Below are 17565 nucleotides of genomic sequence, written 5' to 3' on the forward strand. Positions count from 1 at the left end.
CGAGGGAACTCTCGGCTGTGGTGGCCGGTTTGAGTTGCAGAGGACCTGGAGGATGACTGTGTGATGGCCGGATGGCTGGAGGGTTGCAGCGTCCTGGTGTGGCCGCAGCTGGAGAATGATATGGAGGAGGGGCTATGGGGTTGAGTGAAGAAAGAAGCAAACGAAGAAGAAGAAGACGAAGAGGAGGAAGAAGAAGAATGCTTTTTTTTTTTTTGGTCTTCTGTGCTGCGCCGGCTGTGCCCCCCCGCTGCCCCTATGCTGTGCGCCCCCTCCTTTTATAAAAAAAAATTTGTGAAAACCCTACAAAAACTTCCTTTTTGATTTTATTTTTTTTGATTTTTTATTTTTTATGCTTTTATTCTTATGGTAATAATGAAAATAGAAATAATAATAATAATAATTATCATAATAATATAAGTATCCATAAGGTAATAATAATAATAATAATACTACTACTAATAGTAAACAATAATAAATAATTATAGTAAAAATAAAAATAATAAAGATATGATTAGTAAAATAATAATAATAATAATAATAATAATAATAAAAATAAAGTAATAATACAAATATTAAAAGTAATAAATAATAATAATAATAATGATAACATTACCAAAAATAATAAAAATAATAATAGCCAAAATAAGATACTAATGCTAATAATAATAATAATAATAATAATATATGAAAAATAAAAATAATTATAGTAAAGTAAAAATAAAATAAAGATAATAAAAGTACTAGCAAAAAAATAGTAAAGTACTAATAATATGGGAAAATAATAATAATAATAATAATAATAATAATAATAATAATAATAAGAGGGGACCCCGTGTTTTATTTGGCTAGTGCAAAAATAGGGTGTCTACAAATAGATTTGGCAACAATCTTTAGTAAGATTCAAATTGATTTTGTGTGAAATTGAGATGACTTGTATGAATTGAATCACGAATCATAAGATTATAACAACTATGGGTAAGTCAACAAATAACCCACATATGATAGTAATTTGCTCTTAGGATTTTTAGGTGTATTAATTGGTTTGGATCCCAATAGTCCAGTCTTACTAAAAGATCTAGAAGATACTTCCTCTACGCCAAGATGCCCCTATATGAGATTTGGATAAATATATACTCAAGAAGTATCTTAATGGACCCAAATCTTTAGTCAGAAACTTTGTTTGGTGAAATCACTTTAGACTTCAGATAGGGCGGATACACGTAATCATTAATCATCACAAACTGATCACAATGTCATCTACTTACACAATAAGCAAAATCCTACTGGTGGCAGTGTTACGATAGAAGAGTGATATATTGCACATCACTGAAGGTCAAACTTAAGCACAACTGCATTGAATCTACCAAACCATTCTCTTGGAGATTGCTTCTGACAATATAAGTATTTTTTTAGACAGCATCAATGCTAACTGCCCTTTAGCTATGAACCCACGTGGTTGCTCCATGTAGACCTCCAGAAAATTACTGTATAGGAAGGCATTCTTTACATCTAACTAATGCTAAAGACCAATAATACACGACAACTAAGGAGATTAGCAAACAAACCAAGGAAAAATTTTCCATCCCCCCCGCGCCGGGGGGGTGGGGGACTTTGAGAATAATCCAAACAATACACCTGATTATATATCCTTTGATAGCAAGATGATACTTGAGATGCGCCACTGAACTATCATGATTGATTTTCATGGTACATGCCTAGTGACAACCTGCCATAGACTTATGAGAACAAAGAGATACTAGTTCCCAAGTGTCATTATCTTATGACACTTGCGTCGTTTTAGTCATTGCAGGGAACATGTGCTTTTACCTTTCTAGGCAGCATAGCAAGATCATAGCTTGGAGAGTTGGATTAGGCGAGGAAACCATGGCGTAGTTGTAGAAGCTAGTGGAGGCCCTTCTCCCTGGTGTCAATGTTGTGTGTATACCTGCAAATTAGGATAATCCAGGCAGCTAGAAAGACTCAAATTCGATGAAGATGTATGAGGATGACTGGGCAGAGATATTTGCCATAATATAGAAAGTTAGGTAGAGGAAGGGACTCATCATGGTTAGAAGGGCTCAAGGAATCATAATATTAATGTGTGGACTCAAATAAGGTAACATGAGTAGAAACAAAGAAATGATGCAAAGTAGGGAAATAATGACAATACTTCTTTTGAGTGCGAGAGGGGCTTAGAAAAATACATAGATAGCCTGAGGGTCCAACTTATCCAATTTTGGAGTTAACTGATGAACAAAGTTACACACACCCAAATACGCGAGGAGGTAGTGAGAATAACGGGGCTTTTGGAAAAAAAATCTGATCGGGTATTTTACCAGCACCATGGTCTTAAATTTCCACGAAATTGTTGAAATTTCCGATTTCCATCACCCTCGAAATCGAAATGGCAATCAATTTCCGTATTGCATAATTTCCGTCGAAATCTCAACGAATCATCCGAAATTTATCGAAATCTCGAAATTTTAGCGAAACTTGTCGAAATTTTTAACTATACACTAAAATTTCGTCAAAATTCAAATGAGAAATTTAAGAGTGAATTGAAATTTCTATCTTAATTTATTTTATTTATTTTATTGAAACAAGATTAGTATAAGTTCTTTTGAAATTATATGAAAAAATAAACTTACGGTAACATTTTATTTAACCATTCATGTCTAAATTATCATTATTTGTATAATAAATAATATTAAAATGATTTATGAATTTCATTTGTATTAACTAAATATGTTTAATGTATATTATCTTACAAATATGTTTAATGCACGTACTATTTTACAACTTTTCCACCTCATACAAAACATAGATGTATTTAATTTATAATATATTAGTCCTAAAACTTATATTATTATGTTTGTTAACCATTTCTAAAGTTTCACAAAGAATTCCATGCTTCACTACTAATTTCCGTTATTTTTTCAAATCGAAATCGAAATTGACATCGAAATCGAAATTTCCGTCAAAATTTCCATACTTTTGGAGCTTCGAAATTTGAGTCGAAATCGAAATTTAAGACCTTGACCAGCACAGAGGATGGATTTTGTTAATTGAGCAAGTAGTGAGCAGAACATCACTCCAAAATACTTTGAAAACATTCATATGATAGGGTGTGTGTGAAGTCAAGGAATTACCTATTTGAACTTGTTCAGCTTAGGATGACCAACACAACGTTGGATTTGAATTGTTATAGCAGCAGTGTGTAGGCAGTAGTAGCAAATAGCCACTCCAAGCAGTGAAGTCTGCCAGCCTCATGTCCCCCACCGTCTTCCTCATCTTCAAATTTGGAATGACAACAGAGTGAGGAAAGAATGTTGCAGTAATTCATGGAGTTTGTAATCTTGCTAATTGACATAAGATTAAGGGGAAACTAAAGAGTGTACAAAACTAAAGAGGGATAAACGAGAACTGGTTTTACTGTCCTTATCCTCTTAATGGTAATAGTGAAGCCATCAGCAAGTGTAAGTGTGAATTAAGTTTCAGAAAATTTTGGAATGTGGAAAAGAAATTTGTTATACCTGTTAGTAGTGGTTAAATCTATTAATCAAGTGCTAGTGGAAGAAATATTGGACGACAAGCAAGTTGTAAAGTTACCTACCTGAGCAAGATATGCTATTGAAGAGAAGTTTGTTGGGATGCTTGATCGTACAGGAACTTTAAACATTCTTCCTATGAAACACATATGAGCCCCCATATGTTGAACTGAGAAGAATGGAATCTGTGGTGGCTGCATTGGTGATATAATCCCAACACTGCTGAACAGTATGAACTCGTCCACAATAAGTACACTAGAGGTCGAAAACCAAACTAGGGGTTGAGGAATGGATGCTGGAGGAAGCATGAACATGAGAATAAACATGAGATAGGATGGAATCTTGCACTACCAAAGAACCTCGGATCAGGCTTCTTTGAACTTGAGTTTCAAACATGCTAGGACCTTTACTCCCTTTGCTTTTGCATCTTGCAGACATCAGCTGTCATGGGTTGCACGATGCTGATTTCCCTGTGGATGCTCTTCACGTCTACGAAGCACTGTGTGACACTCTTGACTCCTTGTTGTAACTAAAAGTACACTACGGAGATTGAAATAATTATTCAAGTTTCCCGAAGCTTGTCAAGTAGATCTTGACAATCTTAGACCACTGTACATAATTATTTTTATCTACTGGTTGATTGTTATCTATGGTAGTGACAAAGGGAAGATACTTTGGGGATTCATGCACTCCACCCTAGTAATTGCAAGCAAGACAAACAACAGACAGGGTGAACAACTGGAACAACCACGAACAAGGTGAACAACTAGAATGAATCAGGGAATAAAATAGCCTTGCCACAATCATGAATGAAGTGCTCAAGTGAACAATTAAAAAAGTTGGATTTTGAACCAAAAAACATGACTGACAACTTGATATTATGGCTTATAGACGGAGTGAAGCCATGTGGGAACAAATCAGGCCAAAAACAAGACTTAACAAAGCTTCACGTTCTGGTGCATAGAATTGGTGCACTCAGCCTTGAACTGGCACATGAGGGTGTGTGGGTGGACCTCCTGTGATGAGATTTTAAGAGGCTACACCGCTAAAGATCAATGATGTTTATGGGTTATTGAGGCTAGGGGGTTCTCATGCTTTTGAACTCTGGTAGTTTGTCTAGGATTTTTCCTAGGTTTGCTGTGTATACCAGCAAATGCTGGAGCTATTTCAGGCCTATGGTGGTGTGGAGAACCCTATTACACTTGTAAACATGCATAGTGTTATGAGGTTTAGGGCTTTGATTGGCGGTAGTTGCTGCACTTGGGGGGTGTTTGGTTTGCGATGAATGGCACTCTTGGGACTGGGATGCTTGCCTCATGGAACTATTTTTGTTTGTTTCATATCATAAGACTTAGGAATGTACACAAGATGCCCTTGTTAGTGTTTGGTTCAACATGGAATCCTATCATGCATTCAAGAAAGATGACCATTATACTGTTGACCTGAAGAATAATCATACTTTCAGCATAAAAACCTACTAAGAATTTATACCTAATTAATCCATGTCCCAAAATTTTCAACCATCGTAAACTTAAGCAATTCAACACTTAATAATCCAATTAACTGTAATAATTGGGGAGCAATATGTTTTCAAAATTTCAATCATTAATCTTACTATAACATAATAATAACATTACTATCAGTTTTATTAATTTCTATTTTTGTTATTGCAATATTTTATCAATTTAAATAATAGCGTGTAATAATACTATATTATGGGGGCATTAATATCCAACTAACCAAAGTACTGAGGGCAATTTTGGTCCTAAAAATAGGATTCCCATGGGAATACTTACCCATGGTGGAGGATGGGAATAGGATTCCCATAATTCCTAGGGAGAGAGAGATTCCAGTCATGTCAGATTCCAGCCTCAAATCAAGCATGGGAATGGGATGCCATGGACATCACATTCCTGGGAATGTTTGAAAGATGCTGCAAACCAAATGCCTCCTTAGGGTTTGTCTTGCGATCATGCTCTAATACTACATTGAGAATATTTATAAATTAGAAAACCCAATCACATTGATATTTACCCTCTCTTTATAATGTGTCATGTACATCACGATGACCAATTGACCATCATACCCTTATGCTTGCTAACACAGCAATAATACTAAAAAACCAGTAAGGGGTACAACAAATTTAGGTTTCACATTTTCAAATTGTATCTTTCTAATATCAAAATGTCAAATTTTGGCTAACTTTGCTAGGTTAGCATTTGAGAAATCAGGATCCCTTGATGGTTTTTAAAAATCTTCATGTTACAGTTTTTTATTATTATTATTTTTTATTTATTTTTATTTTTAAGAATAATATTTTTGTTAAAAAATCATTCTTAATTCATATTAGAAAGAACTCGACTCTTGGAAAGTGCTACATTTGATTTGTTTTTTTGAAGCAAATCATAGCAGAAATTAAATTTTTTATTTTAAATAATAAAAATATATTTTTCTATGTAAAAAAAATTGAAAATTGAAAATATAAGATTCAAGGTTTGAAAATATGAATTTGATACATGTTAGATTTGGATTTTCAAAATCCAAATCACAATTTTTTATTTTTTTTAAAAAATTTAAATGAAAAATAAATTTTTATTCTTTCATGGTATTGTGTTTTATTTTCTGGTTTAAATGATTTAAAAAATATATATATTGATTTTGTAGTTTGAAAAATAATTTTGGAAATAAAAAATTAGATTGTATTATCAAAATCTAAGTGCCAAGATTTTTTTAAATTATTCAAAATTTTAAATGAAAATGTACGTATTTCTTAATTTTTTTTCATATTTCTTAATTTTTTAAAAATTGAAATAAACATAAAATTATTGAAATGTTTAAAGATCAAAATTTTCACTCTTCATTTTTTGAAATTTTTTTTTTTTTTTTTTGAAGAATAATTTTCAATTTATTTTGAAAAAGTCATAAATAAGTAGCTTAATGAAAGGCATTCCTTTTTTATTTTTTTGGTAATGAGTGTTTTAAAATCTCTTGCAATAAACATGTTCAGATTCCTTTTACAATTGCAATATAAAGAAGTTGGTCAATAATGAAACTTTTGACAAATGTATTGTGCAAGGGATGATGAATGCATGAATTTTGAGAACTTTTGCCTACCAAAGGAGGGAAATATAATCGTACATAATGAATTTCTAATGTTCCGTTAGAAAGTTTGCAGTTAGGAGATGGTGGGCATGAGGAGCTTGGGACTATGGCAATATCACATGATAATGATATTCACAATTTAGTAGGTGATGACAGTAGTGATCAAACAAAGTGTATTATGTGTTTGTAAGTTGTCATAAACTGTGAGCACATGGCCTATTTCCATTATAATTAATGAATAAATTCTATTAAAACTATAATAGTGGTGCTTAAGATTGCAACCAAACTTGTTTTATAGGTGTTAAGGCTTGATATACACTGTTGACCCATAACCTAATAGCTTAAGCTTTTAGGTAAAGTGGTAGTCTAACATGGTATTAGAGCGGGTTGCCAGAAGGTCTTGGGTTCTAATCTTGTTGCCCATGCTTAATGTTAAATTTTTTTTTTTAAATAATAATAATAATAATTGTGTCCCACTATGGGTGTTACTCATTGTTTGTATCCACATGCTGTCAGGCAGCAAGTGTGGGGGAGTGTTAAGGCTTGATATACATTGTTGGCCTTCAACCTAATATAGCTTGAGCTTTTAGGTAAAGTGGTAGTAGGACAAAAAAAAAAAAAAAAAAAAAAAAACCAAACTAAAACTGAAAAAAAGAAAGAAAAATAAAATAAAAGAAAGAAATGATGTATGTTCTTTTAAAGTGAGTTTCATTATGGTAATTTTTCATTATCTCAAAATATGTACACACACACACTGATGTTATTTTTATGAATTTTTAAAAATAGTATTATGATGTTTTCCTTACACTATATTAAAGCATGTATTCATAAATTTATACTATACATTGATGGCAATATAATTAAGTATGACTGCTCATTCAATTCTCAAAATCAACTGTAGGCATCATGAGTCGATGCTTGTATGGATGGTGGAACCTTTCTGCTAAAGGAAAAACATATGCAATAGAGAGTGCGGAGCCCAAACAATTTCTTACATGATATATGCAAAAATCTATTGACTTCAGTTGTTTGACGTAAACAGCTTGCTCAAGATAGATTTTGCAACATATAAGTTATGTTCAATAGCTTGCTCAAGATAAAATAAAAGCAAGAAGACAATTTAATGTCATATTTTCAAATATGTTCAGATTTAAGGTGGAAAGAATTTTTACACCAAATCAGTAGTTTAGAAGTTCAATCAAATAATTACATAGATAGAGGAAACAACAAAAACTTGATATCCTAGAGTAGCTAGTTTTTGGGATGCGGTGGTGGAGAGTGTCCAAGCAGTTAGCCGGGTGGAAGGGATCCCTTTTTTCTCTAGGAGGGATGATTAATCTAATTCAGGCTTGTCTTTCTAGTATTCTATTGTATTTTCTGTCTATTTTTAAAATCCCAATGAGTCGCTAGTAAGATTGAGAGAATCATGAGAGATTTTTTTTTGTGGTCAGGGGTAGGGGTTTTAAGGATCACTTAGTGAATTGGGTAGCAGTAAGGACTAAGAGAGAGGGTGGTTTGTGTCTTGAAAATTTGGTGTCCAAGAACACGACTCTTTTGGCTAAATGGCTTTGGTAGTTTTCATTAGAAGCAGGAGCGGCTCTTCACAATATGGGGCCCTAGGCGAATAATTTAATTAGGGGCCCTTAATATTTTATTTAATTTTTATTTTTATTTAAAATTAATTTTTCTAGGTACTTCAAATAATTTTAGCTGCATTGAACGTGCCCTCCATCCACCAAACATGTAAATTCCATAAATAATGTTAACATTATTATATTAAAAAAAAAAAATTTGGGAGCCCCAAAATTTTTGAGGCCCTACGCAAGCACCTCAGTGGCCTTAATGAAGAGCTGGCCCTGATTAGAAGTTTCCTCCTTGTGACATAAAGTTACCAAAAGTAAAAATTTGGACTTGATGGGAATGGGTGGGATACTAATTTAGGCTCTAGATGTACTTTGGAAAGCCTGTGGAAAGTAATTTCCCAGATTTACACTCTATTTATTCCCCATACCAAATTTGTGATGGGTTAGGGTTGCAACATTCATTTTTGGAAAGATATATGGTTGGGGAATGTTGTTTTGGCCACCTCTTTTCCTTGCTTATTTAGTTTGAGCTTAGGGCAAAATGATCTCATTTCTTCTTTTATTGTAGATTCGAGTGGTCCTCTACCATCTTGGGATTTTCATTTTAGGAGAGCCTTGAATGCTAGGGAAACCATTGAATTATCATCTTTGTTGGTTATGCTGAACAATTGTAGGATGTCTTCAGAGGATGGTTACGTTGAACAATTGTAGGATGTCTTCCAAGGATGATACTTGATCTTGGTTGTTGGATTCCTTAGGTGTTTTTTCGTGTAAATCTTTCTTTGATTTCTTGGTTGGTACCAATCACTCCTTTCCACTCTATAAAGTAATCTGGAAGGTCAAAATCCCCTATAAAATCAAAGCCTTTCTTTGGTTGGTTGTGCTTAATAGGATAAATACTAATGACTTGCTGCAGATGAGGAGGCCTTTAAAGGCTTTATCCCCTGATATATGCATGCTTTGTTTTGATTGTTTAGAATCTGTTTCTCATCTTTTCTTGCATTTCAATTTTGCATGGAAGGTTTGGAATAAATTATTTAATTATTTTGGAGAAAGCTGGGTTGTCTGAGAACAGTGGAGGAGTTCTTGGCAATATCTTTTATGGGGTTTGGAAGGAGGAAGGTATTGCTTTATGGAATTGGGCTTTATTTGCAGTGCTATGGGGCTTGTGGAAGGAACATAGTCCATGTATTTTTTCAGGGAAGAAGATTCCATATTGGTTGGTGTGGGAGAAAGTGATTTTTATGGCTTCTTTGTGGTGTGTGGGCAATGGAAATTTTAAGGGGATGTGTTTGACAGACGTTCAGTGGGATTGGAAGTCCCTTCTAAGGGCGTTCTGAATTGAGTTTGCTGTAATTTTTGTGTTTTGCATTTTTTTTTTTTTTGGTTTTGTTCTTCTCCAGATTCTCAGATTTCATTAAGGAGATGTCTTCTCTACTGTTTATTTACATTCTTCCTTTATCTAATGAATTTCCTTTTCTAGCAAAGGAAAAACGAAAACTTGATATCAACTTTCAAAACATAACTTTAAAATCTATTTGAAATAAATTAATTTCATAGAAGTTGTGAAATCCATTTACACATCTATAGCTTCCTTCCTTTAAAAGCATGCAAATCAATGAATTGAAATCTTACTAACAAATAAAAAAAAATTGTGCTTTTTATTACAATTCCAATTAAAATTCATAAAGTTCAGAAATGAATTCATAGATCCATATACTGATTCAATTGAAATCTTCCTTTCAAATAGCTTTCATTCTTTTTTATTTTATTTTAAAGGATATGTTAAATAGCTTTCCTGTTGCATATAGGAATACATAAATCCATATACTGATTCAATTGAGTTGAGTGTGTTGGCTACTTGGCTGCTTAAACATAGTCAAATGAACATACTATATTGCTAGGGCATCACTTAGTAAGCTACTGATGGTGGCATGTGTGTTTTGCCCGAGTTGTTTTACTATTCAAACATGAGTTCTTGAACTAATTAATTATCATTATTTTTTGTGTTTGGGATGATGGAGTTTGAGCTTTGGAATTGAGATTGTATCGAATTTGACAAAAATTAAATATATTGTGTTATGTTTCTCCAAATCAACACAAATACAAATTTTAAACTTGAACTCCATACTCCTAAACACAACATTTATGTAAATTTTCCTGAATCCACATGATGGATCTTCGACACATTCATAGTTATTCATAGCAGAAGATATTGATGTTGCTGAAGAACTGACAGACTGTTACTGAACTTGCAATGAGCAGTTCAAATCGGTATTCTCTGCATTCAAGGATGTCAAAGTCATTGAATTCTCCTCGATGCAAGATGCTTTCCTCGGCTTCACTGACAAGGCAAGCTTTTCCTGGTTTTTATTTTTATAGCTTATCTAGTATATCAAGTTTGTTTGTCAATTATGCTCAGCATCTGCAATATATGATCAGGCTAGGGAAAAGAGATTCAGGAATCGGGTGAAGCGATACCTAGGTATATGGTGCTGCGTAGCCAATCACACTCCTGGGCACATCTATTATGACATTTACTGGGACGAAAAGCCAGATTGGAAGCCAATCCCACCCCAAACTCGGGAAGATGATCATCAACCATGGTGATGCCTGTCTAACCTTGACATTAAGGTTATGTTTATAAAAATTTTACTGGACCGTTGGCGAGGAAATGTCCAGAGCTGTTCCAGCCCCAACTCAAATTTGTGGAACCTAGTGTGCTGCTCCCATGTTTTTCTGACGAGGTTGTATCCCTTGCAAATAGATGGCAATCAGAGTGCCATCTTAGTACAGAGAAAGAGCCAATGTATCATTTATGTAGACCAGTGAAGAAATTTTGAGATGTTGTGAGCTATTTTAAAGGCAAAATTGAAACTTTATTCACCCTTGAAATATTTGGTTTTGTGCATTTGGTTACGGATATGAATTTGGAAAATTCTGCTTCAGAAATTATTGTGGTTTAAGAGTGAAAGGATATTCTCCAATTAGCTGGGTAAGATTTTGTTTGGTCTACTCATAAATGGGTAGGGCCTGTTTAGTATTACTTTTGTTTTTTGTTTTTTGTTTTTATTTCTACACGGTGAAGAAACATAGAATGAAAAAACATATTTGTTTACGTTATCAATTTTTTGTTTCGGTTTTCAGTGTTTGAAGTTTTGGAAAAAACCGAAAATTAAAATTTTTTAGTTTTCAGTTATTTTGATAACTTGTTAATAAAATATTTTAATATTCATAATTAAAGTTTTTTAGATTAAATAATTTATTTAGTACATATTTTTAAAATTTAATTATTCATTTTATGAATATTTTTTAATAGTTATGCTTCATCTATTTGCCACTCTCTGCAGTATTAAAAAAATTTATTATTTTGGTCCCTATACTTATAATAGATATAATTAAATATCTGCAGTTAAAATTATTACTCAAAATAAGTTCAGGGTGTTATAATCTGCAGGGTTCTACATAATTTTTAAAATTATTTAATCTTGACTTGATTTCACACTAACTACAAATTTAATTTTTCCATGAATCATTTTTTCACATATTCATCGCTGCACATTATTTGCATTCCTAGTTCCCCCCTCGCTCCTCATTCATCAATATGTTTCGTTTGATTAATTTATTTAATCGAAAAGAGAGAGAGAGAGAGTTCAATTTTTTCACCATTTCTTACATATTAGTAGATAATGCACTCAATATAAATTGTAAAGTTTTAGTTAATTTATAATTGCTAGAAACATAATAATAATAATAATAATAATAATAATAATAATAATAAATACATATAAAAGCTAATATGATTTACATAAATGAAAATTAATAATTACAATAAAATAAAAAAAAATGACACATGAGTGGGTTGGTGGCTCGGACTCTATCGAATAATGAAATACATATCCCTTTTTTATTGTAAAAAGAAAATTTAATTATATAAATCATCATAGTAAGTTTGTTCATTCTTTAATAAATTTTCTTTATTGCCTACTTAACCTCTTACATGATAACATGTGTCCTCTTAATGAGACATTATAATTTCGCTGTATAAACACTTTATAGTCGATGGTTGAAACTTTTAAGACACTTTTTCATTTGATAGTGAAAGTTATACAAGTACGCTATGAACTGAACGTAGACAAATTGTTGAATCACGTAAATTTATATTTTTTTTCTCGTGTTTTTATTTTTATATTTTATTTTTTTTACTTTTCATATCTGTTGAGTGTGCAAGCACAATCTTAGGGCGTAATTTCACATCACTAACTAATCTTAATTTTAAAAATTTAAAATATATTTATAATTTTTCATTTTTCTTAAAATATATAGAATTAATAAAATAATTTTAACTTTAAATATCTTAAAATATCTTTATAACTCAAAAGTTTGTAGGACTAAAGAGGACGTAATTGCCCCCCTTTAGAGTTTATCCCGATAAATTACTAGGGGTGCATCAATGGACAGACGACTTTCACCCTCCGAGTTTGTGCCACACCATAGTATCCAAAGTGGCGTGTTGGCCGGAGTACCCGAGTTTTAAAAATAAAAGATGACTTAATGTCTATGTACAATATTAACCTCCTCATTTATATTAATTTTTCATGGTTTGGGTCGGGACTTCGGAGTTGATCATAAAACTGAAACCATGAAGATGCAGTATGCTCGCAACAAAAGACATCGCCAGAGTGCATGGGCAGTTAGGTTGGGCTGTTGACGCAAGAATAACAGAAGCTGCTAAACGGACGTCGAGCTGCTTCTGCTGCTTCCCAGTCCTAAGCGATACCTTTCTCAGAAAATCACCTTCACCTTCATCTTCTCCCTACCAAATATGTCCAAACAGAGTTTCTCAACTTCTGCTGCTTCCTCGCTTTCTTTCTTTCAGTGCTCACCACAAGAACAAATACAACCATGTCTTCTTACCCGCCAACTGGCTTCCCTCTGCACCATGTGCTCGTTCCCTTCTGTTTTGCTCTCGTTTTTGCACTGTCCTCCAACAGTTCGACGAATTGCCGCAGAGAGAAGGGCGGTTGGAAGACTCCCATTTGCGTGCTGTTCTTGGCGTCATCAAATCCGACACTATAAGGTCCAGCTTTTTAAGTATCGGCATTGGCCACTGCTTAGCCCTCAAGATTGGAGTTCTTGCTCATTTGCCCGTTTCCACCTCTCTTCTAACTGCATATTCCAGAGCCAGAGATTTTGGTTCTTCATGGGCTTTGTTCAATGAAATTCTTGACGGAGATGTGATCATTTGGAATGCAATGATTACTGCCTCCCTGGACAATCGGTGTTTTGGCACAGCAGTTAATTTGTTTGCGAAAATGATAAGAGAGGGAAATGGGTTTGATTCTACGACTTTGTTGCTCGTTGCATCAGCCTTGTCCCACATGAATGACTCGAGAAATGGTCGCATTCTTCATGGTTTAAGCTTAACGACGGGAATGTTCTGGGATTCTTTTCTTTGCAATGCACTTGTAGACATGTATGCAAAATGCAGTGACTTGAACTCCGCTGAGTGTGTTTTTGAAATGATGGAATGCAGAGATATTGTAACTTGGAATTCAATAATGAGTGGATGCCTTTATAATAATTGTCCTGAGAAGTTAATGTGGTACTTCAGAGAGATGTCTTATCTTGGAGAAGTTCCAGATGATGTGACTCTGTCCTGTGCTATTTCAGCTTCAGCATGTTTGGGGAATATGGATTTGGGTGAGCTAATTCACAGCCGGGGGATTAAATTGGGTTTTGACGAGAGCTCGAAGGTTTTGGTTTCAAACTCCCTCATTTCATTATATTCACATTGTGGAGACTGTAATGCTGCAGAGACTGTGTTTAGGTGTATGATAACTAGGGATGTGGTTTCATGGAATGCAATGATTGATGGATTTGCCTCAAGTGGAAAAATGTTGGAAGCATTTGACCTTTTACATGAAATGCAGTCAAAGGCGTCTGTTCAACCGGATTCAGTGACTGTAATAACAATAATTCCTCTTTGTGCAGAGTCAATGCTGTTGAGAGAAGGACGAACCATTCATGGACTTGCAATTCGGAGAGCAATGAGACCAGCTTTGTCAGTGATGAACAGCCTAATGGATATGTACTCAAAATGCTATGACATGAATAGTGCTGAACTCTTGTTCAAATCCACCCCAGAGAGAGACTTGATCTCATGGAATACAATGCTTTCTGGATATTCCCAAAATGGGCGCTGTGGCGAAGCTCAGTATTTATTTAAAGAGCTTCTCATTTGTAGCTTACATTACAGCTTATCAACAGTTTTGGCAATTCTTTCTTCATGTAATTCAGCTGACTCTCTGGAGTTTGGTAGATCAATTCATGGTTGGCAGTTAAAATTGGGATTTTCATATAATATTTGTGTGGTCAATTCTCTCATGCTTATGTATATTAACTGTGGAGACGTAATAGCTTCTTTCTCTTTGCTTCAGAGAATTTTACATGTTGCAGATATTGCTTCCTGGAACACTGTAATAGCAGGCTGTGCACAGAATTGCCATTTTTGGGAAACTTTAGAAACTTTCAACTTAATGAGGCTGGAGTCGCATCTCATTTATGATTCTATTACCCTTTTTAATGTTGTATTAGCTTGTGGAAATCTCAAGTTGTTGTTTGAAGGCAAATTTCTTCATGGGCTTGCTCTCAAAACTTCAATAATTTCACACACCCATGTGCAGAATGCACTCATTACTATGTATGGCAGATGTGGGGATATTGAAAGTGCAAGATCAGTGTTTGGTTTCAGCCAGAACCGTACTTTGTGTTCATGGAATTGCATGATCTCTGTTTTTTCTCAGAATAAAGATGGAAGAAGAGTGCTAGAGCTATTTCATTGTCTCGACTTTGAACCTAACGAGATAACCATTGTTGGCATTCTGTCAGCTTGTTCTCAGCTTGGAGTTATAAGACATGGGAAGCAAATCCAAGGCCGTGTGTTCAGGCTTGGATTCCATAGAAATGCTTTCATCACTGCAGCCCTTATTGATATGTATAGTAGTTGTGGAAAATTGGACGCTGCTGTACAAATATTTCAGAATTCTCCAGAAAGATCTGTTGCAGCTTGGAATTGTATGATATCTGCATATGGATTACATGGTAATGCTAGCAAAGCAATTAAACTCTTCCATGACATGTGTGATTCTGGGACTAAACCAACGAAAAGTACTTTCATTAGTCTTTTATCAGCTTGTAGCCACTCAGGGCTCATCAAGGAAGGTTTATGGTACTACAAATGTATGTGGGAGGTATTTGGCGTGGAACCTGTCACTGAGCATCAGGTGTGCATTGTTGATATGCTGGGCCGATCTGGAAGGCTTCATGAAGCTTGGGAATTTATTGAGCGAATGCCGATCCAGCCCAAACCAGGTGTATGGGGAGCACTGCTAAGTGCTTGCAACTATCATGGAGATATTGAGATGGGGATTAAGGTTGTGAAAATTCTCTTTGGGTTGGAGCCTGACAATGTTGGATATTATATTTCATTGTCAAATGCGTATGTTGCTGCAGGGAGATGGGATGATGCAGTAGAGTTGAGGAAAAAAACTCAGGATAAACAACTAAAGAAGCCAGCAGGTTACAGTCGCATTGATGTGGATTTGAGATGAGTCAGAACTTCAGAGAAATTACTCTTGACAATGTTTTGTCCTACTGGTGTAGAAGAAAGTGAATCCAGAATACAATTATAGTTTCATATTTTTCTTTCATTTGAATTTTTTCAGTTAATACCCTCTTATCTTATGAATTATTTTGTGAACATTATCATTGTTTGTTTTGTCAATTGATTTTAACTATATATTTTGTAAGTAGAATCTCATTTTGCATTGTTGGTATTTACACATTATTATATTTGTATGATAAATCCATTTAGTAGGTGGTCAACGGCCAAAATCCGTAACCTTTTAAGACCTTCACAATAACCAGCTGGTCTCAACTCTCAAACAAATATGTTCAAAAGACAAATGTAATAGTTAGATCCACAAAAGTAATGGTATCTGTCACTTGTACTGGTTTAAATGTTAATATGGTATTTTGCAATTGATGATTCCAAATCCTATGTGAAAGGATCATCCATTTCAAGCCTTTCTCCACTCAAACTCCACCACCCCACCCCCCCTTTTTTATATTGTAGTTTTGGAAATCTTACGAATATAAAAAAGGTACTATGTTAGGACATGCACTTATTTCCATCATTATCCCTTACATGTTTATTCTTTCATTCAGACACACCTGTTTCCCCTGTGTGTGTGTACACGCACATACACACATATAGTTCATCTTTGCCCTAATATCAATCTTTCTTAAATATTTATTTGATTTCTGAGTAAGAGTTAAGCAATTTGCACTTGCATATTGGGACACATGAGTTTATAAGATTTCACTTAAGTCAAACTCAACTTTCATAGTTTTCAAAGTTAAATTTAAGAGTTTGTCAAAAGAATCCTAAACTCAAAATATGTTTTCAAAGGGACAAGTTTTCAACATCTTGGTTTTATAAAACATTTTCATACTTGGTCCCGATTGTGTCAAAACGAGTTTTATGTCTTAAAGCCTCAAAGAAAGTTAAGTATATTTTTATAAAAGGACATAGTTAGCATATAAGATATCAAAACAAGCTTCAAATGTGTTTTCATTATTCAAGAAATCTTATATTCAAAGGAAAACTCACTTGGACAAGTTTTAACCTTCATTAGACTTAATATCTTTTATATACTTTTGTCCAAGAATGTTTTAAGTGGTTAAAAGACTTTTTGGTTGAGAAAAACAGTGCACTCGTTGACTAAAGAATCCAATAGCCAACACGAGTTCTTTGTCCAGGAGACTCATCGATGAGAGGGCACGTCATGTTGACGAATGGCAGTGACTCGTCGACGACTGGTCTCGTGAACAATGCACCAACGGCTAAAAAACAGCTAATTTCTTTTGGAATTTTCTCCCAACAGTCCAATAATGGCTAGTTCGTGGTTTTGGCTATAAATACAAGTCCTTAGACTTATTTAATATGGTTTTGGTGATTTATACAAGTTCATAGTGAAAAATATCTTTGAATACAAAACATAGGCACTTTGCATCTTTGTTTATCATTCACAAGTGCTCATTCTCTCTTACTCTTTAATCTTGTGTGAATCATTCATTGAGAGAATAGAGTGAGGTTTGGTTTGTAATTGATATTAGCTCATTTTTGGAGTATTTCTTTGTAATTCCATCATCTTATAAAAGGTTCTTTGTGAACCGTTTGGTGAGGTTCTTTGTGAACCGAAAGCTCTTGGTGAGCACGGTAGGGATTTGTTCTCGAGTTATAAGGCTTCTCCGCTGGTGAAAGAGTA

The 17565-nt window shown here is 34.1% G+C and overlaps 2 protein-coding genes across 2 annotated transcripts in view; both read left to right on the top strand.

Annotated features, from left to right (window-relative positions):
* Positions 1-11220, top strand: part of LOC131154956 (arabinosyltransferase XEG113) — a 30484-nt gene extending 19264 nt beyond the window's left edge. Inside the window, exons 12-13 of the mRNA XM_058107812.1 lie at positions 10499-10585; positions 10676-11220. Of these exons, the coding sequence (XP_057963795.1) occupies positions 10499-10585; positions 10676-10843 (255 nt within the window). The 3' untranslated portion in view covers positions 10844-11220. The remainder of the gene's footprint in view (positions 1-10498; positions 10586-10675) is intronic.
* Positions 11221-12837: 1617 nt separating this feature from the next.
* Positions 12838-16062, top strand: LOC131154957 (pentatricopeptide repeat-containing protein At4g19220, mitochondrial). The gene has a single exon (XM_058107814.1). It carries the CDS (start codon positions 12889-12891, stop codon positions 15844-15846), a length of 2958 nt encoding a protein of 985 aa, XP_057963797.1. The 5' UTR covers positions 12838-12888; the 3' UTR covers positions 15847-16062.
* Positions 16063-17565: the final 1503 nt, after the last annotated feature.

This window comes from Malania oleifera, chromosome 5, assembly GCF_029873635.1.
Source record: "Malania oleifera isolate guangnan ecotype guangnan chromosome 5, ASM2987363v1, whole genome shotgun sequence".
In the NCBI taxonomy this organism is placed as follows: Eukaryota; Viridiplantae; Streptophyta; class Magnoliopsida; order Santalales; family Ximeniaceae; genus Malania; species Malania oleifera.

What these genes read in the sequence shown, in the direction of transcription:
- LOC131154957 (XM_058107814.1), top strand. Translation starts at nt 12,889, where the DNA reads ATGCTCGCAACAAAAGACATCGCCAGAGTGCATGGGCAGTTAGGTTGG.